We start from the raw sequence: 22,396 nt of genomic DNA, 5'->3' as shown, positions 1-22,396 counted from the left end.
TCCTAACTGTTGTTTTTATAACCCCTCATTCTTTTGTGAATCACCATTTAAATGTACTACTTAAGTACAAGTTGTTGTGAAACTGTACTCCCATGTGATTCACCATGTTCAAAAAAAGGAAGAAAAGTTAGAGGCAAAAAGTGTAATTGTTGTTTTCATAATTTCCGACAATGGCTGCCTTTTTCCTTTCTTCCAGTATCGTTCAGTCAGTCTTCCTTCCTTGAAGTATTATGTTGGTTGTGCCACTTTGATATTCCTTTGCATATTTGGGATCCACATGTTTGTTATGCCACAGTAAGTACTGCATTTGCGAATCTTAATCACTTTTAAATTTAAAACATTTTGTAGCCTGACTGCACCTTCAACCAAGTATATTTTTCTCAATAGGACTATCCTACTGGGAATATCATTTGGAACAGCTGCCATTATTCTTCTGATAATTCTCTTCATTTGTTTTGCTAGTCATCTAAAGGTGAGTTGAATAAAAATAATGGGCCAGAATTTGGTGACAAAATAACGGTGAGGCTAATGGCGCTCGCTGTAATTTATGCGCAAATGCTATGGTAACCAGGCGAGAGCAGATGCGTGATTAAACGTGGAAATCCAAAAGTTGCTGTCTGAGATGTGCTGCGCCACTCCGCTGTTAGCTTCGCGAAAACAGCATCTCGCTTTCTGCCTCACCATTGAAATGCATTGAATGGCATGAAGTTGCTGTATTTGCACGTTAGATACGACCCAGACTTGCCAGAGAAAGATAAGTCTTGTTCATTTCAGTCTAAGTACCCTTTTAACAATGTGATAGATGATAATTACTGCCAATCAACTTCTCTGGCACTGAAATTTTTTTTTTATTCGTTCATGGGATGTGGGCGTCGCTGGCAAGGCCAGCATTTATTGCCCATCCCTAACTGCCCTTGAGAAGGCGGTGGTGAGCCGCCTTCTTGAACCGCTGCAGTCCATGTGGTGAAGGTTCTCCCACAGTGCTGTTAGGAAGGGAGTTCCAGGATTTTGACCCAGCGTCGATGAAGAAACGGTGATATATTTCCAAGTCGGGATGGTGTGTGACTTGGAGGGGAACGTGCAGGTGGTGTTGTTCCCATGTGCCTGCTGCTCTTGTCCTTCTAGGTGGTAGAGTCGCTGGTTTGGGAGGTGCCTTGGCGAGGTGAGTGACGAAGGAGGAAGCCTCCGAAAGCTTGTGATTTCACATAAAACTGTTGGACTATAACCTGGTGTTGTAAGATTCCTTCCATCCTGTGGATGTGACACACTGCAGCCATTGTGCGCCGGTGGTGAAGGGAGTGAATGTTTCGGGTGGTGGATGGGGTACCAATCAAGCAGGCTGCTTTGTCATGGATGGTGTCGAGCTTCTTGAGTGTTGTTGGAGCTACACTCATCCAGGCAAGTGGAGAGTATTCCATCACACTCCTGACTTGTGCCTTGTAGATGGTGGAAAGGCTTTGGGGAGTCAGGAGGTGAGTCCCTCGCCGCAGAATACCCAGCCTCTGGCCTGCTTTTGTAGCCACAGTATTTATATGGCTGGTCCAGTTAAGTTTCTGGTCAATGGTGACCCCCAGGATGTTGATGGTGAGGGATTCGGCGATGGTAATGCCTTTGAATGTCAAGGGGAGGTGGTTAGACTCTCTCTTGTTGGAGCTGGTCATTGCCTGGCACTTGTCTGGTTCGAATGTTACTTGCCACTTATGAGCCCAAGCCTGGATGTTGTCCAGGTCTTGCTGCATGTGGGCTTGGACTGCTTCGTTATCTGATGGGTTGCGAATGGAACTGAACACTGTGCAATCATCTATTAACTATTACAAGTGTGGAGTCTCATCCCATCAGGTTTTAATTGTTGGAGATTCTAAAAATATAAAATTTGAAATTTTAACTTTTTTTAACTTTTCTTTTCTGGCTCTTTTTTCTCTCTCTCTTAATCCAATCGTTCTTTCTTTCTGTCTTTTTCTGTACCTGATTTGACATTGAATTCACCCACTCTAATTTACACTTCCTTCTCAGTCCTTGTGTTGGTAATTTCACAATCATTCAATCTGATTGGTTAAGGAGATACACAGTTGCTTGCCCTGTTCACTCAGGTCCCAGATGCCCCATTTCCCTTGCTGTGATGTTATCAGCTCGCACTTTCAGCAACTTGCCACACAAAAAATTTAAAAACCTAAACATGCAAGGGCAAGACTAACTAACTGCAGGCGCCATAAGATGCCCTGCCACAGCAAATTATGGCCCGTTGTAACCAACAAAATCTGTTGATTTATTATCTAAATTTTCTGCTGTCATATTCACGATTGATGATTCTTTATAACTTCTGTTTATAATCTTTCAACACTTTATAAACAGTACTGATGCATGTTCAATTCTGTATATCTGTAATAGATAGAAATGCATAGAAGTTACAATACAGAAACAGGCTGTGTCAGTGTTTTCCCTCTGTGCGAACAAATAGTTCTAATCACATTTACCCATCTTGTTCCCATATCCCTTTATCCCCTTTCCTTTCATCCACCTATCCAATGTAATCCTGAATGTTGACAGTTTCTGCCTCAACCACTAATGCTGGAAATGAATTCCACAGCTTCACAATTCTCTGTGTAAAGAAGTTTCTCCTGCTTTCAGTTCTAAATTTCTTACATTTAACCTTGTATCTATGGTCCCTCATTCTTGACCCCTCAACTACTGGAAACACAACTGCTTCTATCTACCCTGTCCCATACTTTCATAATTTTAAACACATCTATCATATTGCCCCTAATCTGTATTGTTCTAACAAAAAAAGACCCATTTTTTCAAGTCTTTATTTGTGTTTTCTCATACCAGGCAACATCCTAGCGATTCTGCATTGCACCCTCTAAAGCATCAATATCCTTCCTATAGCGTGGAGCCCAATACTGCACACAGTGCTATATCTGAGGTCTTATTAAGATTTTGTAAAGGCTTATCATTACCTCTTGACTTTTATATTTTATACCCTGTGATAAAACCGAGAATTCCATTAGCTTTTTTTAATGGCCTTGGGTTAAAGGCTCTATATAAATCCATGATGATGATACCACTACTATTGCTACTGCCACTATTACCCCTATCACCACCATCACCACCAACACAATTATCACCATCACCTAATTTTCTTTAAGACTGGAATGCCATTCTGCTGCATTCTGACCCACTTTAACCACTGGCTAATAGGTGCCAGTGTTTCTTGAAATTTGAACTCGTAGAAACAAATGTTCCTAAAGGTGATACTTAAACATTTCAGCTTTAGAAATGTCATGAAACTACCTTTCCATTAGTTACTTTTACATTTTTATTTGGCTCACAGTGAAAATTTTGAATTAGAAATTACTAAAAATGTGATTAAAATTTCAACTTACCTCTTTTCTCTGCTTCACACACAGCACTGGATGAACAGCTCATCTTCAAATTTGTTCATTGCCATCTCTGAAACTGTTACAAAGAAACCAATAGTACGGCTACCACTGACTCTTGTTGCCGTAACTGTTGTATTGGTCATTTCAGTTTTCAACTTGGTGAGTAATTATAATATAACCATGACAAATATGTCCAGAAGTGAATCTTTTCTAAGCTGTATGTGAACTAAATTAATGATACTGCATTGTTGCTTTATTCTTTGTAACTCTGAAGCCCTAAACGGTGCAATTTTTCCAGATGTTAGTAATGAAACCTGAAACAGTAGTAGCGTGTGCTATCCACGTAGATGGAGGTTGCTTGTTTCTGATGTGGCTATAACAGAGGTACAACCGCATATAAAGATATGGCAGGCAACTCCAGAATTTAGAGTGGATAGGAGAGGGTCATGCAACTGTGTCAAAATAAATTTTGGGGGTGTGGGGGAAATGGTGAAATATCACCGCTGACCTGAGTGGTAGTGCCTATAGTTTATGAAGTTGCCAATGAGTTTGTACATCTGGCATTAAAACATTAATTAAAATCATTAAGTGAAGTGAGGAAAGAGGGAATGGAAATGGGTCACATTACAGTGATGGTAATTTTGGCATATTACCATGTTCTGTTAGGAGCTTGATAGACCCATAACTTACAAGTGTGGTAAATATTTCTTTATTTACACTTTATTATCCTTCTGACATTTGAGAGAGAATTTCTGATTGGCAGATTTCCTGTAAACTCTCATTTTGTTCTTGGGACGTGGATGACATTGATGAGGCCGTTAACGTTGACATTAATTGCCCATCGCTAGTTGCGCTGAGAAGGTGGTGGTGGGGTCTTCCTTAACTGCTGCAGTCTTTGCAATGATGACATTTCCACATTGTGGTAGGTAGAAAATTCTAGGATTTTGACTCAACAAAGATGAAGGAATGGCAGTATATATCTAAGTCAGATTGTATGTGACTTAGAGGTGATGGTGTTTATACTACGTTTCTGTAGGTGGAGGTTACTCCATTTACCAGTTAACATCTGCATAAAAATAGAACGCACTGGAATGTGGTACAAGTGTGTTAAGTGTTTATGTGTGAAGTTCGCCAATTGGAATTTCTACCCATTCATGGCTATTTTTTCTCCTCTTCATATTTTCCTCGACAATATACTCAGGGTTGCTGATTGCAATCCAGTTTATACGGGGTACAAAACTGCAGCCTGAGAAGAAAGTGCTGATGTGATTTGGATTTTGAAATTTAAAGTCTGTACATTTAGTTTTTCATTTGGGTGTTTAAATAAATGTCCAAAATTTTTGGGCTTTGTTGCATACCATGGAGCCTTATGCTCCACGTAAAAAGTATAAATTAATGTTCCCAATAATTTAAATAAATTCTAAGCTACAGATACTAACACCTTGATGTTCAGACTTAGGATTTATCCACAAATGAGGCAACAATGCTAAAAACAGCCCTTTCCAATCTCCCAGGCCCATGTAATTCAAATAGGACACATAGTTGTGGGCCAAATTGCCAAGGTTAATGGGTCTCATGTGGCCCATTAGTTTAGACACCTCAGGTTTAAATTTTATTTCTTATCCTATTTTAGGAATGTACAAAGTAGTGAAAACTGTATGTTATATTGAATATTGCTGGTTTCTTTTTAGTACTCCATGCCAAGTCTAAATGTCAATCAAACAATGCACAATATGACAAGTACTTCAGAGGATAGAAATTACTGCCTTCCTGTGAGTATAGATTAATATTACTTTTTTATCAATTCTTAACCTATGATTAATGATCACCTAGAGTGCGCAGGCTTGATAGGGAATACTTAACACTGCTTCAGAAAACAGGGGTCTTGCTTACAAACCTGATCTAATATTTTGAAAAAGTCACTAGAAAAGTGAATCCGGGAGATCTGTGTCGTCTACGTGGATTTCCAAGCAAGGTTTTCATAAAGTGCCAGAAAGGGTTGTGTGCTAAAATTAAGTCACATGAGGGGTGAAATTGGTTTTCACCAGAAGTGCGAAACTGGCTCACGAAGTCAATGGAAAAGAAAATCAGGCGCGATGTAAAACGGGCTGCCGATTTGCTACAAGCCCGTTTCGCGCTAATGGCTAAGACCAATTTCATCCCCACGGTGTCAGTGATATTGTGAGGTGGATCGTAAGTTGGCTACTGGACTGTAGGCAAAGGATGTCTTTAAATATGGTTGCTTCCTAATGGGATCTGGTTGTTAGTCGGGTTCCTCAGGGTTCGGGGCTGTCGACCATCTTGTTTATTAAGTGTATTAACAATCTGCAGAAGAGCATAAATGGGACGGTTATTACATTCATTTTATGATACTATATTATAGAGTAGAATCAGGATTTTAGAAGAAGGAAACAGATGAGAACTGAATTTGGATAGATTGGAGAAGTGGGCCCACGACTAGCAAATGTTTTTCAATATAGATAAATGAGCAGTTATGCATGCGAATATGCAGAATTCAGGTAGAGGGTATACATGAGTAGGCACAGGTTAGAGGTGATAGGAAGGGAGAATGGACTTGGGAGTGATCATTGACCAATCCCTAAAGCTTCAAGTGCAGGGTTAGTTGGCTGCAGCCAAAGTGGATTGTATTGCACAGATTGTTCAATGTAAAACTAGGGCCATAACAATAGGGCTGTATAAAGCTTTGGTAAGACCTCATTTGGAGTATTGTGTATTTTTTTGATACCTTCACCATAAGAAGGACATTGTCTAGAGATGGTATACCCAAAGATAACGAGGATGATCCCTGGCTGCATTGAGCTTTGTGTTTGAATTTTCTGGAGCAGCATAGATTTAGAGGGGATCTGATTGAGGCATTTAAAATTATAAAGGGTGTCTATAAACATACAAGTGGATAGATTGTTAGAGGTGATGGGCTGGTTAAAACTAGGGGCCATCATCTACATTGACAAAGTAGGGAGTGAGGGAGCTCTCTCTCAGGACAACATCACTCTTCCCTCTTCTTCGCCCCCCCCCCACCCTCTTGTGGGGGTGGGGGGAGAAGATGGGCCAGGAAGCAGACAGAACTGATGTAACTCAGAGTTATTAGGTAGTCTCATGACCAAGTACGAGGAGGTACAATGCCACCTCCATCCTGAGGCACACAGTGACACCCAGCAGCCAGCCACCTTAATTATTGCTCCCACTGGTGAAACACCTAGAAGGAGCAATACAATAGGTTCTACATTTACATATTTTCATAATTTTGATGGAGCTCTCGCACACTTTGTGTGGAGCAGTTCAGAATTAAATCAAAATTTCAATGGAAGATCGTGCCAAAGGGTTTCACCGCCCAGTGTTCCATCTGGTGTCTGCATGTTCTATGCTGACACGACCCTTGATTGGAAAAATGCCCCTTGCATTTTTATCTTGATTTTTAATTACTTGTTCTGTCCACTTACAAACACACACACACACACACACACACACACACACACACACACACTCTTAACGTGCAACAATCTCTGATGAGTGACCTGTTCCAAAGACTCCAATTGATTTCTTGGGCAGCAATTCAATTTTTGTTTGATATTCATGATTTATCTGAGACTCTTAATTGAATCACTTACTTCATAGTATTAGTCTATATTAAAGAGGTATGTTGAATTATAAGATAGCTAGATTTATCCTTTTGAATACCCTGAAAAGAGACATTTCAGATATCCTTTGTAGGTTAATATATTTTTGTTGCAGGTTATTCCATAACTGTTGGGCGATTAATTACTCATGTATTGATATGAACAGAGCAGTAGAGAACTGATGCATAACTATATAGCAAATCCATTGTTTGCTGGTTAAAATACTTTGAAATTAATTTAATTTAATGCATTATCTGAATCATTGATTAATCATTTAGTAAGAAATTAACTGCACACTGTTGTGTGTATTCTAATTCTTTCAAATTTGTTTTTGGTAGTACTACGTATACTGTTGTATTCTGGGACTCATCACCTGCTCAGTCTTCCTCAGAGTTAGCTTTGAGCTCAAAGCACTCCTATTAATTATTGCCTGTGTGGTTTATAACATCATTCTCCTAAAGACCTATGCTTCTTTGTTTGATGCCTACAAGACGATTCTGTACAACAGGTATGATTTTACTAACAATGGAGTGTGGGAAATTTTAATCCTCTGATGTTAATGTGCACGTGCTGTCACTGATAATTGACTCCCTGAAAAGTTTGTTTCTCCATTGTTGCTTCTGTCCATGGGCAACTAGGTCATCAGTTAGCAACAAGCCCTCGGATTGTGTGTGCGATATTAATCAGCACCTATGTGTGGAGATTTAAAAAAAATTGTTCCAGCAATATAAAAACATTTTGAAAAATTTGCCTAGGCCACATTAAAGGATGAAATCTTTTGGATACATTATTTTTTCTTTTGTCTTTTTCAGCTTTTAATTTCTGTCTTCTGTTTGCCGAGCATCATGCCCCAGGCAAATGGGTAACTAGCCCTCCCTGTGGGGAAGCATCTGGCTTCTGCTTTATCATGCCTTTTTTAATGCCAATCTGTATAGCTCTGTTATTTGTGTCCAGTATGAAGCATGTATAGATTGGGGTCATTTGGTGCATTGTTGGGCTAAACCACAGCTGTGAGAACTATATAACCACACATCTATTTGCATAATGCAGACCATTAGAATCAACTGAGAAATAATTAGTTTCAGTTGCTCTACTAACAAACATATCGGATATATTTTTGTTGCACAATTTTTATTTTTACAATTTATTTTTATTCTTATTTTTCAATATTTTGGTGTTGCTCTAACATGGACTAAATCTTGACCAAACTGGTGGGCAGGCTGCTACCAATGGTTCACTATAAATGAGATTTGGGAGTTTTGAGTTGGCAGCTGACTTTCCTTTAGTTTCAAAAAAAAACTTTCCTCTCCCCTTGGGAGGTACTTGACTTTCATCCCGTGCTTTGCCCCAGCTGAGCTGTTGGAGATTTGGACTATTCTGTGTAGGGAGCAGCAGGTGCAAAGTTTGCATTCCCAGAGCATTATTTATCCTGCTCTTCACCCTCTGCTGCTCACGTTATACTCTATGCTTTTTTAAAAAATCAAACCTATTCAATAATTCATGTGATGCAGCTAGAGCATTTGTTGTGCCACTCTGCACTATAGGAATCAGGACTCAAATAAAGCCACAATCTCATATGTGAGATTCTCGCCAAATTAAGAAAATTGGTATGCCTGTGCATCCTAGTCTGAAGGAGACCTGTGGACACACCAGTATTTTGTCTGCCAGACCACATGTCATAGTGAAGAATACTTATCTTCTGAGCACTTGTAAAATGGGGGTTGTCATTATAGCTCATGTTTTATAAATAGATGTAATGTAGATTCTGTAAATGTATGCAGTATCATTTTGTTTGTGTTTATTGCATGTTGATAGATTTATCAAATAGTCACAAAGATATTTTTATTATTCCTGAATTTAAGTCAAAAGAGTATTTCATTCATTAGGAGCAACTAATTTTGTGATTTTCATTTTTGAACAGTAGGGAACCAGGTCCCATGAAAAACCCAAAGATTATGGGAAGCTTTTACCTCCTTCTGTTTGTATTCACTCTGCTGTTTTTAACAAAACAGGTAAAAACAAAATTTGCAGTGCTGAAATATGTCCCTTTTGCCTATAATTAAATCAGCGGCAGGCAAAAGCAATTTTATATTTTTTTATTTATTTGCAGAATGAATATTATTGTAGACTAGACTTCCTATGGAAGAATAAATTTAAAAAAGAGAGGGAGGAAATTGAGACAATGGAGAACCTGAATCGTCTTTTATTGGAAAATGTGCTGCCAGGACATGTCGCTGCACACTTCATTGGTGAAAATAAGAAGAATGAGGTATGGATTCCTTGCACCCAACAGTATTTGCCAATAACAGATTAATCATTGCCCAACAGTTTTATTTATTTTTTACATCCAGCACTGCTATTTTACACATGAAGATCAAAATGATGATTCATGTATGTGAAGGAGTGTTTAATTGTTGGCAATAATAAATTTTATTGTAGAAATCATTCAAATACTTACTAGCGGTTCAACCAAAGGTTAGTTACCCCTGGAACAAACAGAGTATCTTCCCAGTGATAGCAAGTGCCAGGTTATTCTTTCACTTGGGTAAAAGTTTTGATCTCTGTCACTGAAATATTATCTGTTCCTTTAAAGATAACATTATCTTATCCAGCAAGATTCTGTATGTACTACTATCAAACTGGTACCATCTAGGTAATGAGAAAGACAGATTCCGCCTGAAATGTTAACCTGACTTTCTTTAGCAGATATTTATAGGCCTATCATATTTCCAGCATTTAGTACAAAATTCCACTTTTGCAATTTTTCATCATTATCTCTACTGTTTTGAGAGTGATGCATGTGGACAGCACAGAGGCGGGGAGGAGGCAGATCACAAGCTTGTAGAGTTTTGTGCAAGTGCACTGGGGAGCTTGGCACAATCACATTGGTATCATGACAGAGTTAAGGCACACTGTTGATGTGCACTGACACTGACTGACTTTAAAAGATAAATCAAATGGGCCAGATTTTGCTGTAGCAGGGCATCTAACAATGTCTGCCGTTAGTTAGACTTGCTCCTGCGCCATTCAGCTCTAAACATTTTTGCCCACTAATTTGCTGGAAGCGCTAACTGATAACATCACAGCAAGGGAAACAGGGCATTTGGGACCTGAGTGAACAGGGCAAGCAACTGTGTATCTCCTTAGCCAATCAGATTGAAGGATTGAGAAATAAACAGTGGAAGGACTGAGAAGGAAGTATAAATTAGAGTGGGTGAATTCAATGTCACATCAGGTACAGAAAGAGAAATAAAGAGAGGGAAAGAAAGATTGGATTAGGAGAGAGAGAAAAAAGAGACAGAAAGGAAAAGTTTTTAAAAAAAGTTTACATTTTAATTTTGACATTTTTAAAATCTCCAACAATTAATACCTGAAGGAATGAGACTCCACACTTGTAATAGTTAATTTTCAGTGGCAGAAAGGTTGATTGGCAGTATTTAAGAATTATCACCTCAATTATCATTACGCTTGTAATGACGAGACTTAACTTTCTGTGGCGAGTGCAGTTTGTATCTACCACGCAAATACAACAACTTCATGACATACAATGCATGCCAATGGTAGGGCAGACAAAGGAATGCCGTTTACGCAAAGAATAACTGTGGAGCAGCGCAACTCGGACAGCAACTTTTGGATATTGGCAATTAACAGCGGACCTAACCCTCACCTGAAGTTGCTATACCATTTACGCATAAATAACAGGGCGCGCCATTAGCCTCACTGTTATTTTGACAGCAAAATCTGGCCCAACATTGATTTAGATTTTTGAAGGTGGATTTTGATTTAGAGAAGACATTATAGGAAAAATATATAAATGCATTTCTTATCACTGTATGAAGTCATGAGGAGCAAAGTTCTAATCAGCCGAACCGCATTTTGGTCTTGTTACTTACGCCAAGCTTCATCTATGAGTGCAAAATTGGTAAGTATACTGCACAATTGGCATTAGTGCGCTGAAAAATGCTGTACTGCATTAACCGTAAACTTACAGTTTAATTAGAGTATTACTCAAGCAGACGCACACAATCGGGTAGATTTTCAAAATGAACATCAGGCAGTTTTGCGATACTGGGCGACAAGTTGAAAATCTACTCTAAAAATGTTTTCAAGTGTTTTCTATTAACTTCCCATTTTATTCCTGCAACACAGACAGTTCCTAGAGGGTGGAAAAACAGCCACTTGCACCCATCTGCTCTAAATCAGTTGTTCTAAAAGAGCCGCACCATCACTAGTCACCTCCCTGCTGAGATTAAGAAAACAATGTTCTATACATAATGAAAGCGGAAAGTTATCCCTAAAGTGAGGATTTTACCTTGGGAATTTCCTACCATGCTCCTTGGTGCACTTTAATGGCAAATTCATTCATTGTATCCCTGGACCAACATAAGTAAAGGATTTTACCTGTGGGTTGGTGATTTAGATGCGGTCAAGTAGAGTGTAGCTTTTGAAATAAGGATTTGCTAGGTATCAGTGATTATGATAGCGGTTGAATAACCTGATGCTCTATATGGATCCATACTTGAAGAATGATCACTTTGATGAGGTACCAGCAGGCCACAGGCTGCTACATCCCAGCATGAATCATGAGAGAAGGGAAAAAAGAGGAGACAACTGGAAAACAAAATTCTAGGCTGTTTAATGTGTACAGACATGCAGGCTGCTATTGAACTTTCTCTTTTTTAAAAAAAAATGTTTTTATTGGTGCGAGGAAACCTTTTTGTTTTTCTTGTGCAGGATTTGTATCATCAGTCTTATGACTGTGTTTGTATCATGTTTGCATCAGTTCCTGATTTTAAAGAATTTTACACAGAATGCGATGTGAACAAAGAAGGACTCGAGTGCCTGAGACTATTAAATGAAATAATAGCAGACTTTGATGAGGTAATTTTTTAAAATTAAGAGTTAGTTTCACTAGAGTTTAAACATTTTGCTTTCAGTATGTGTAAAACGTATTTTTACAAATTCACTGCATTATACACTTTTTTTGTAGCTTTTGTCAAAACCGAAATTCAGTGGTGTTGAAAAGATAAAAACTATTGGGAGCACCTACATGGCTGCTGCAGGCCTTAGTATCGCCACAGGTCAAGAAAATAAACAGGTAATCCCGAATAGCTCTGACATTACTAGCATAGTCTTTTCTTGAGACCATGCAACAATTAATTATGAAACAATTTGTTTCAGTTCTAGAGATGTTTAACTGTTAGTTGCTATTTGATCTATATTTTACATGGGGGACAAAATGATTTGTTTTATTTGCTCTTAAGGGACATTTCTTTGCCCCAATTTTTCTACTTAACAAAATGCCTAATGAGTTACTTTACATTTTTCAACCACTAGAAAAAGTTTAACAGATCACAACTCAGCAACCCAGCACTTAGCTTTCATTTCCTAATCAGCCTCACTTGAATTCTGATCCGGTTTGTCATTGGAAACAAGAATGTGTCTGACAGTCACAGTTGGTTGGAAAAAAATTAGGCTTCAGGAAATTTTATTTTGAACCCTTTTATTATTTATGTCCCATTCAATACATTTCAATTACATCACTTCTCCTTTAGGAAAAGCCAATTTAAAGATATGCTTCCTTTAATCTTTTGAATTGTTTTTATGTTAATGTACAATTCAATAAACAAGAATACCTAGATTATTCAGATAACAATATAATTCATGTGGCAGATTGTGACTAAGCACCTTTTCTAGTTTCAACACAAATGATATGCTAAGTGGCTTTTTATCTTTGCTATACTTAAAGTATTCTACAATTATCCTTTTAAGTGAAGTAACCTCGATATAAACACTATTAACTTGTTCAGCACTACTTCAATGTTAATTTTTCAGGGGAAAAAAGAATTGAATGTTGGAAATCTGAAAGAAAATTTGAAAATGCTAGAAATGTAGTTGGTTCATCAGCACCTGGATGAGAAAGATGGGTTATGCTAAGAGGTGGGGCTCGATTTTTGGACGTCCGAGCCGGCGGGTTCGTGGCAGGGGGGCTCTGAAAATTGGGGATTCCCAGGGCGGGTCCGGAGCCCGGCTCCAACCCGCCCACTTCCGGGTTCCCCAGTGACGTGCTTAGATGCGCGCGCAGCCCCCGCATGCGGGACTCCTGCCGGCAATTAAAGCCGGCGGGATCCCACTTAAGGCAATTAATGTGATAGTTCAGGTCGTTAGCAGACCTGATTTGTAGGATATTTTAGGAGGGGTGGGATTTTCATCTCAACTGAGAGTGTTTCCCGTACTGGGGGAAACACTCCCAGTCGAAATGGACATGTTGCAGCCACCAGCCTGTGGCTGCTGCAGAGGTCCATTTGACGGGGGGCGGGGGGAGACCCTCACTCATTGCAGGAGGCCACTCTGTCTGTCACTTTGGACAAAGTTTGGCCTCCACCACCCTCCTCCTAACAATAAAAATTCACCAACTTGGAACCTCAACCCCGGTATGCAGACACATTTACCTACCTTGCAGATCCCCTCAAACGTACATCTTCCAGATGGGGGCCGCCGTAGCTGCAGTCATGACCTCTTCGGAGGACGAACAGCATCACCAGCCTCGCCGGCCACGCCGTCCACCTCTGACACGTGGAGCTCCACAACAAGTGCTGTGACACATCCACCTGCACAGCAGGAGGGAGGGCAACTGCAGAGAGAGACGCGTCGCAGAAGGCACTACCCTCGCCACAGGGTCTACAGATCAAGGCTCAGCTTCCTGGACCTCTCTGAGCAGCAGTGCACACGGAGGCTCAGAGTCACTCGACATGTAGTTGTGGACATCTGCAGCCTCCTTCATGCCGAGCTGCTCCCGGCTGGCCCGAGCACCACCTTCTTACCTGTCGCTGTCAAAGTCACCACTGCCCTCAACAACTTCTCCTTCACATCCTTCCAGGGTGCCACCGGGGACATCGCCGACGTCTCTCAGTCGTCTGCACAAAAGAGGCCTGCAAATACACCTACACCCACTCTGCAGTGACACAATGGGTGGCATCAGTTGTGGGTCTTCATTGTGATCCTCAGGAAAGGGCAGTATTGCACAAACCAGACAAGATTCACAAAGACGTGGCAGTAGTGGTGACAATATAATATGTAATGTGAGTTGATCAGAAATCAAATATAAGTAAAAACCATGACAAACCCTCAAACACCCTTGTGCATCCCCTTCATGCTCACGACACGTTTGCCTTATGCTTCCTACTGCACATATGTGATGCATGCCCTGTGGCTGTAGCACAGGTAGTGGCAGGTTGAGTGAGGCTGACCGTGAAAGAGATGCATGAGAGGGTGAGTCTGAGACAGAGCCATGAGATTGTATGAGGATTGGGTTGAGTGGTAGTGGTGGGATGAGTACTGGCGAGGTGAGTAAGTGCAGGTAAGATGAGGATGTGCTTTGAGTGGGTGTGAGGAGTGATGTGATAGAGTAGTGTTGGCAGTGCAGAAGAAGATGTGGGGTGGGGGCGGTGATGTGGCAGACGGAGTGTAGGGGAATGAGTAAGTGTACTCACTTCAGCTGACCTACTTAGGTCATTGCAGCGCCTCCTGCACAGTATGCAGGTGCGTGATATGGTGGTGCTGGTGACCTTCTCTGCCACCTCGAGCCAGGCCTTTGTGGTGGCAGAGGCAGGCCATTTCCCGCCCGCCCGCCGGGGAGAAGATCTCTGTCCTCCCCCTCCTCCTCACCCCATCCAGTAGGACCTCGAGTGAGGCATCATTAAACCTGGGAGCAGCCTTCCCCCGGGGCTGCTCCATGCTGTAATTTTGGCTCCTTTCTGCAGCATCAGTCAGTGGAAGACTGCCCCTTTAAATAGGGCTCCTCCAGCTGACAGCCTATGATGCGGGTGCGCAGTCCGCCCGCTGCGCTGCTTTCCAGCGCGAAACCCGGAAGCCAAGGTAAGTGTTACCCACGCACCCAGTCGACCCCCCCCCCCCCCCCCCCCGCCAACCTGCCTCCCTCCTAATATCGAGCCCGTGATGTTTGCTGAAGAAGCTATTCTGCATTTCCAGCATTTACTGCTTTTATTTCTGTTGGATTTTTTTCAGTATAAATTCAGAATAAGTTGACTTAATAGGTGTGATTAAAACATAAGCTTCAAAACTAAGGTGCACAGATCCTATGAAGTCCACAAGCAAATCCCAGAGGGTCGATGAGGTCTTCAGATTTCTGTTCATCTTGGGTAAAGTGTATTGTGTGCCATAAGCACAGTGTTTCGAGCATTCTAAATTGTTGCAGTATATTAATTAAAAAAAAATTCTGCAAGGATAGCACCATTTCCTTTTTGTCACTGACTTTTGAACTTAGTGACGAGGGTCCCCAGGAGTGTGACATTATTTTTTGGCAGCTCCTGGGAGTTTGTCAATATCTGCAGCGTGTCCCTAGGAGTATAACACCTAATTTCCCAAGTATTGTCGCTCTGTGATCTGCTTGACTGTACCAGTATAGGCTCACGGGTACCGGCTGATTATCTGGTTCAGTGGATTACCTACCAGTCAGTCAGGCATGTAGAGTCTTCCTAACCATTTGCCAGCTACTTGGCACTTGAGATGCCACCCAATCATTGGTTCGCTCAGCCATCTGACTTATGATCTTGAGTTCCTCATCTGGTAATGATAGCTGTAAATCTCCTGGAACCCCTTGCAGGAAACAATCTTTGAACATTAATTGAAATATTTCTTTATACCCTGTTATATTTTCCTCCTCAGAACACAGAGTCAATATGTCATCCATTTCATCGCAAGTTGTCTAACTACAGCCATTAAATGACAGTACCAGTCTTTCTGTCCCTACTTCTTTACTCTACATTCTCAACCAATTTAAGCTCTATTTTTGGTCTTCAGTTATTTATCCTAGGTTTCCACCAATTGTTATAGTTCAGGTTATCTTCTCCTCATGCCCAAAAGCTGACTTACATAAACAGACTCATGTTACTTATGAACCTAAACCTAACCTTATGTATAATGAATGGCATGTAGTGTGCCTCAGAGCTAACAATCTAGCCTTTTACTTCTGGTTATAATGGGAATAGTAAGGATATTTAATATATACTCCTGAGTTCTCTGATAAACTGAAAAACGCCATGCTCTCAGAGCATGTATTTTTTATGAATCAAAAAACAATTATTTCTTTTAAACTTGTTCCATCTTAATTTCCTGGTGCCTTAGCTAACTTAAAATTTCATATGAAAGATAAAATATAGCAATATTTTATGATATAAAGCAGGTAGGATCCTAATTTCCGTCACGTGCATCTTCTGTGGATTTAATTTCAGAGCATTGACAGACATGAGCAAAGCAAATATCAATGCATGGCTTTAGGTTTTTGAAACTGCAGGCTAATGAATTTGGTGTGGATGTTTAGGAAAGTGTTGTTTTCTTATATTTCCCTTTTTCCACATTACCTAGTTTGTTTCCCTTAAATAGGGGTTTTCCATGGAAGAGCTCCAAGATACAGAAATGCATAAAAATCTCACACAGAATACAATGCTTAAAAAGTAGTTTATAAATTTTAAATTGATGCAGTTGTTTACATTAGTAAGGATACCATACGTAATACAATGCACAGTTTAGAATTACCTTTCTTTAACCTCATCCTTTTATATATTGTGGTAGTAGCAGCAGCAGACTAGTGTGGAATCAGAAATGCACCTTGTAAATCCCAACTGTTACAGATTAAATGGCAGAATAAAAAGTGGTTCGACAAGCAGTGAGTAGTTTTTAAACCCTCTTTTTAAAGAAAAATAGTATATATCTGTGTGGCTGGGGTCTGAGCTCATTATCCAGTGCAGTACCAGGGGAGTGCAGCATCATTGCAGGTGTCCTTTAGATGAGGTATTAAACTGAGGCCCCTTTTCCCTATTCTCGTGGTTTAGGACACTAAAGATACTATCACACTTTTCAGAGACATGCAGGGAGTTTTCCTAATAACTTGGCCAACATTCCTACCCTAATGGATGAGATCAAAGACTGCAGGGAAGATGGGCAAACTGACCACGGCACCATGGTACAGGAGGCCATTCAAGTGGGGGGAATAAAAAGCAATGTGGTGGTGGTGGGGGATAGATACTGTTCTCTGCAGCCATGATCGGGAGTCCCGAAGGCTGTGTTGCCTGCCTGGTGTCAGGGTTAAGGACATCTCCTCGCGGCTGGAAAAGAACTTGGAGTAGGATCCAGTTGTTGTGGTCCACGTAGGAACTAGGAATGAGGTTCTGAGGGAGTTTAAGGAGCTAGGAACCAAATTAAAAATCAGAACCTGAAAGGTAATAATCTCTGGATTGCTACCTGAGCCACGTGCAAATTAGCATAGGGACAAACAGATTAGATGGTTAAATGCATGGCTGAAAAAGTGGTGTGGGATGCACGGGTTTCAATTCATGGGGCACTGGCACCAGTACTGGGGAAAGAGGGAGCTGTTCCATTGGGACGGGCGGCACTTAAATTGGGCAGTTACCTGGTGAGTCGAATAACTAGGGCGGTAGATAGGACTTTAAACTAATAAGAGTGGAGGGTTCAGTAAGGGTAATTTTATCAATCCAAAAATAAAAGTCAAGGCTGTAGAGCAGAGTAGCGATTTGGATAAAAACAAGTAGTGTGACAGGAAGGGACAGAGAGTTTAATAAAGGCAATAAGGCATTAGTGAATAAGGTCACATCAGGGAAAAGAAGTTAATTAAAGGCGCTGTAACTGAATGCACAAAGCATTTGTAACAAGATAGATGAATTAATGGCACAAATAGAGATAAATGGGTTTGATCTAGTAGCCATTACTGAGATGTGGTTGCAGGGTGACCAGTGTTGGGAACTAAATATTCCAGGGTACTTGACTTTTAGAAAAGATAGGCAAAATGGAAAAGGAGGGGGGTGGGGGTGGGGGTGGGGGCGGGGGCGGGGGGGGGTATTCCTGATAATAAAGGATGAGATAAATGTAGCAGTGAGAAAGGATCTTAGCTCTGCAAATCAGAATGTAGAATCACTATGGATGGAGCTAAAAAATAACAAAGGGCAGAAAACACTGGTGAGAGTAGTTTTCAGGCCCCCCTAACAGTAGTTAAAGTGTTGGACAGAGTATAAATCAGTAAATTAGAGGAGCATGTAACAAGGGTAATGCAATAGTCATGGGGGACTTTAATCTTCATATAGACTGGACAAACCAAATTTGGCAAAAGTAGTTTGTAGGACGAGTTCATGGAATGTATCCAAGATAGTTTTCTTGAACAATATGTTGAGGAGCCAACTAGGGAACAGGCTATTTTGGATCTAGTACTGTGTAATGAGATAGGATTAATTAGTAATCTTATAATAAAGGATCCTCTGGGGAATAGTGATCATAATATGATGGAATTTCACATTGAGTTTGAGAGTAATGTAGTTAAATCTGAAACTAGGTTCTTAAATTTAGACAAGGCCAATTATGTAGGTTTGAGGGGCATAAGAAATAGGAGCAGGAGTAGGTCATACGGCCCCTCGAGCCTGTTCTGCCATTCAATCAGATCATGGCTGATCTTCAACCTCAACTCCACTTTCCTGCCCAATCCCCATATCCCTTGATTCCTCTAGAGTCCAAAAATCTACCTATCTCAGCCTTGAATATATTCAATGACTCAGCACCCACAACCCTCTGGGGTAGAGAATTCCAAAGATTCACAACCCTCTGAGTGAAGAAATTCCACCTCATCTCAGTCTTAAATGGCCGACCCCTTATCCTGTGACTACGCCCTCTTGTTCTAGACTCTGCAGCCAGGGGAAACAACCTCTCAGCATCTACCCTGTCAAGCTACCTCAGAATCTTACATGTTTCAATGAGATCACCTCTCATTATTCTAAACGCCAGAGAGTATAGGCCCATTCTACTCAACTTCTCCTCATAGGGTAACCCTCTCATCCCAGGAATTAATGTAGTCAACCTTCGTTGCACCGTCTCTAAGACAAGTATATCCTTCCTTAGATAAGGAGACCAAAACTGTATGCAGTACTCCAGGTGAGGTCTTACCAAAGCCCTGTACGACTGTAGTAAGACTTCCTTACTCTTGTACTCCAACCCCCTTGCAAGAAAGGCCAACATGCCATTTGCTTTCCTAATTGCCTGCTGTATCTGCATGCTAACTTTTTGTGTTTCTTGTCCCAGGACACCCAAGTCTCTCTGGACACCAACATTTAATAGTTTCTCAACATTTTTTTTTAAATTCTGTTTTTCTATTCTTCCTACCAAAGTGAATAACCTCACATTTCCCCATATTATACTCCATCAGCCACCTTCTTGCCCACTCACTTAACCTGTCTATATCCCTTTGCAGACTCTTTTGGCTCAATGGGTGCATTGGGGGCGGTGGGGGGGGGGTCTACGAAAAAGGGGGAAATGAGGAGCAGGAAACGAACCTGGCTCCAACACGCCGACTTCTGCGTGTCGCAAAGACGCATTTGGGTGCGCGCGCCATTCCCGAACGCGGAAGGATATTTAAAGAAGCAAATGCACCGAGATACTTATGGTACTTTCTTTTTACTTATTAGGTAGTTAAAACGATTTTCAACTTACCTGGGTGGCTTTCCCATGGCTTCCGATTCGCACCTGGTGGATCAGGAAAAAATAATATAAATAAATGAAATAAAATAACATTTCACAACGTAAAAAGATAAATAAACCTGCCTTTGAAACTATGGCATCTGCACCCCCTTGCTCCGATGTCTCCCTCTCCGATGTCTCCTCTCTCTCCGATGTCTCTTTGAGGTCACCCACCCCCTTTCCGATGTCCGATGTACCCCCCCACCCAATCTTTGTCTTCCCCCCTCCACTCTTTCTTGCAGTGCCGGATAAGGTCTCTCCCTCTCCCCCCCCCCCCCACCCCCCCAGCCCCGACGTTGCAGCTCCTGTCGGCTGGCTGCCGGGCGCGAAACCCGGAAACAAGATTAATTACCTCGCGATCGCGTAGGGAAAGGTAAGTTTTTATTTTTCAGATTTGGGTGCGCCCATTGACTTCTCCCCACCCCCCCAGCCACCACCCACCCTTTTAAAATTGAGCCGTTTGTATCCTCCACAGAGCTTACTTTCCCACCCAGCTTTGTATTATCAGCAAATTTGGATACGTTACACTCGGTCCCTTCATCCAAGTCATTAATGTAGATTGTAAATGGCTGAGGCCCAAGCACTGATCCTTGCGGTACCCCACTAGTTACAGCCTGCCAACCTGAAAATGACCCGTTTATCCCTACTCTCTGTTTTCTGTCCATTAACTAATCATCTATCCATGCTAATATGTTACCCCCAACCCCATGAGCCCTTATCTTGTGTAACAACCTTTTATGTGGCACCTTATCGATTGCCTTGAGAAAACCCAAGTATACTACATCCACTGGTTCCCCTTTATCTACCCTCCTAGTTACAGCCTCAAAAAACTCTAATAGGTTTGTCAAACACGACTTCCCTTTCATAAACCATATTGACTCTGCCTAATCATATTATGATTTTCTAAGCGCCCTGTTACCACTTCCTTAATAATGGATTCCAGCATTTTCCCAATGATGTCAGGCTAGCTGACCTGTAGATCCCTGTTTTCTCTCTCCCTCCTTTCTTGAATAGCAGGGTTACATTTGCTACCTTCCAATCCACTGGGACAGTTCTAGAATGTAGGAAATTTTGGAAGATCATAACCAATGCATCCACTATCTCTGCTGCCACCTCTTTTAGAACCCTTGAATGTAGGCCATCAGGTCCAGGGGATTTATCGGCTTTTAGTCCCATTAGTTTCTCAAGTATTTTTTCTCTACTGATAATTACTTTAAGTTCCTCGCTCTCATTAGCCCTTTGGTTCCCCACTATTTCTGGTATGCTTTTTGTGTCTTCTACTGTGCAGACAGATACAAAATATTTGTTTAACGTGTCTAACGCATCTTATGTTCTTATTATGTTCTTAACCAATACCAAAAACAGATTATCTGGTCATTCATCTCATTGTTGTTTGTGGGAGGTTACTGATGCAGAATGGCTTCTGTGTTTGCCTCCATAACAATAATCACCACCCTTCAAAGGTAATTCTTTCTGTTAACTGCTTTCAGATGTTTTGATGTGGCAGTATGGTATAGAAATGCGAGAATTAGTTTATATCTAAACGTGTGACCTTTATTACAAGCACTCACTGCCCCTGGTTTATTATGTTCTGTGGTTGAATTCCAACTTATTCTTTTCGCATGTTTAGTAATGCTATTGCTTTATTGTTTTTTCAGGATAGTGAAAAGCCCTGTGCTCACATTGGCATCATGGTGGAGTTTGCCACTGCGATAATGAGTAAACTGGATGGCATTAACAGACATTCTTTCAATAATTTCAAGCTGCGTGTTGGTAAGTTATATTCTATAATTCTGAGGACTATTACCAACTCTTAATTACTTCATTTAGTACAGCTAACCATGTTAGCCATATAAAGACTTGCAAGTTGCTATCTTTACACAGTCAGTGCAAACAGAAGCTGATGTTTAGGACAGACAATTTAAAAATACACTTTTGGTCTTCTCCATAGTGAGAATATCCTAATATTAGTGGCAGCAAAATCCAACTGCTTGTTATCCATTGAGGAAACTGGAGGATGTGTCATTACAGGACGACTATATCATTACAATCCAATGTCCACAATTATTATCCAGAATTTAAAACTACTGTATCATAAACTATAAATAATGTACCTCATGCTTCCAGTATAAAATCAAATTGTATGCCTTTGCCTGATCATTCACTTAGTATCCATTTTTGTACTGTACAGGCATAAATCATGGACCTGTGATTGCTGGTGTCATTGGAGCACAGAAGCCTCAGTACGACATATGGGGGAATGCAGTTAATGTTGCTAGCAGAATGGAAAGTACTGGTGAACTTGGCAAAATCCAGGTATAGATTTCCTGGTTTCCTTTTAAACTTGATAAGGAACACTTTTGTGTTCATTCACGGGATGTGGGTGTCGCTGGCAAGGCCAGCATTTATTGCCCATCCCTTATTGCCCTTGAGAAGGTGGTGGTGAGCTGCCGCCTTGAATCGTTGCAGGCTGTGTGGTGAAGGTACTCCCACAGCGCTGTTAGGTAGGGAGTTCCAATTTATTGTGTGTAAAATTTAAAGTTTATTTGGGCATTGACTACAAAACAATATCTTTCCCCCAGTAAATGTGTGATAATTATACTCTAAACATAAAGACAAAATTCAATGTTAAGTTTAGGTTAATGTAAAAACTATTAAATCATTGAGTTTGAATTTGACAAAAGCTCAGCTCACTTTTTTATACATTTCATTTTGAAAAATGTGGAATAACTTGAGATCTCAGTAGTTTATTTTGGAAATATAGTGATGGTGTGACTGTTTCTGAATATTGTTTGAATCCAATAAGTATGATTATCAAATTTGGTTATGGTAAGCTGT

General features: G+C 40.8%; 1 protein-coding gene across 3 annotated transcripts in view; it reads left to right on the top strand.

Moving 5' to 3' along the window:
* Nucleotides 1-22,396, top strand: part of adcy7 (adenylate cyclase 7) — a 140,556-nt gene that overhangs the window by 114,141 nt on the left and 4,019 nt on the right. For all 3 annotated transcript variants that reach the window (XM_067997904.1, XM_067997906.1, XM_067997905.1), the window contains 11 exons: nt 197-294; nt 388-472; nt 3,408-3,539; nt 5,072-5,152; nt 7,357-7,526; nt 8,940-9,030; nt 9,129-9,287; nt 11,753-11,899; nt 12,009-12,116; nt 21,217-21,331; nt 21,750-21,874. In XM_067997904.1, coding sequence (XP_067854005.1) covers nt 197-294; nt 388-472; nt 3,408-3,539; nt 5,072-5,152; nt 7,357-7,526; nt 8,940-9,030; nt 9,129-9,287; nt 11,753-11,899; nt 12,009-12,116; nt 21,217-21,331; nt 21,750-21,874 — 1,311 coding nt within the window. The remainder of the gene's footprint in view (nt 1-196; nt 295-387; nt 473-3,407; nt 3,540-5,071; nt 5,153-7,356; nt 7,527-8,939; nt 9,031-9,128; nt 9,288-11,752; nt 11,900-12,008; nt 12,117-21,216; nt 21,332-21,749; nt 21,875-22,396) is intronic.

This window comes from Heptranchias perlo, chromosome 16 (assembly GCF_035084215.1).
Source record: "Heptranchias perlo isolate sHepPer1 chromosome 16, sHepPer1.hap1, whole genome shotgun sequence".
NCBI lineage: Eukaryota > Metazoa > Chordata > Chondrichthyes > Hexanchiformes > Hexanchidae > Heptranchias > Heptranchias perlo.
The sequence above is the reverse complement of the archived record's forward strand: the minus strand, read 5'-3'. Positions and strand labels throughout refer to the sequence as shown.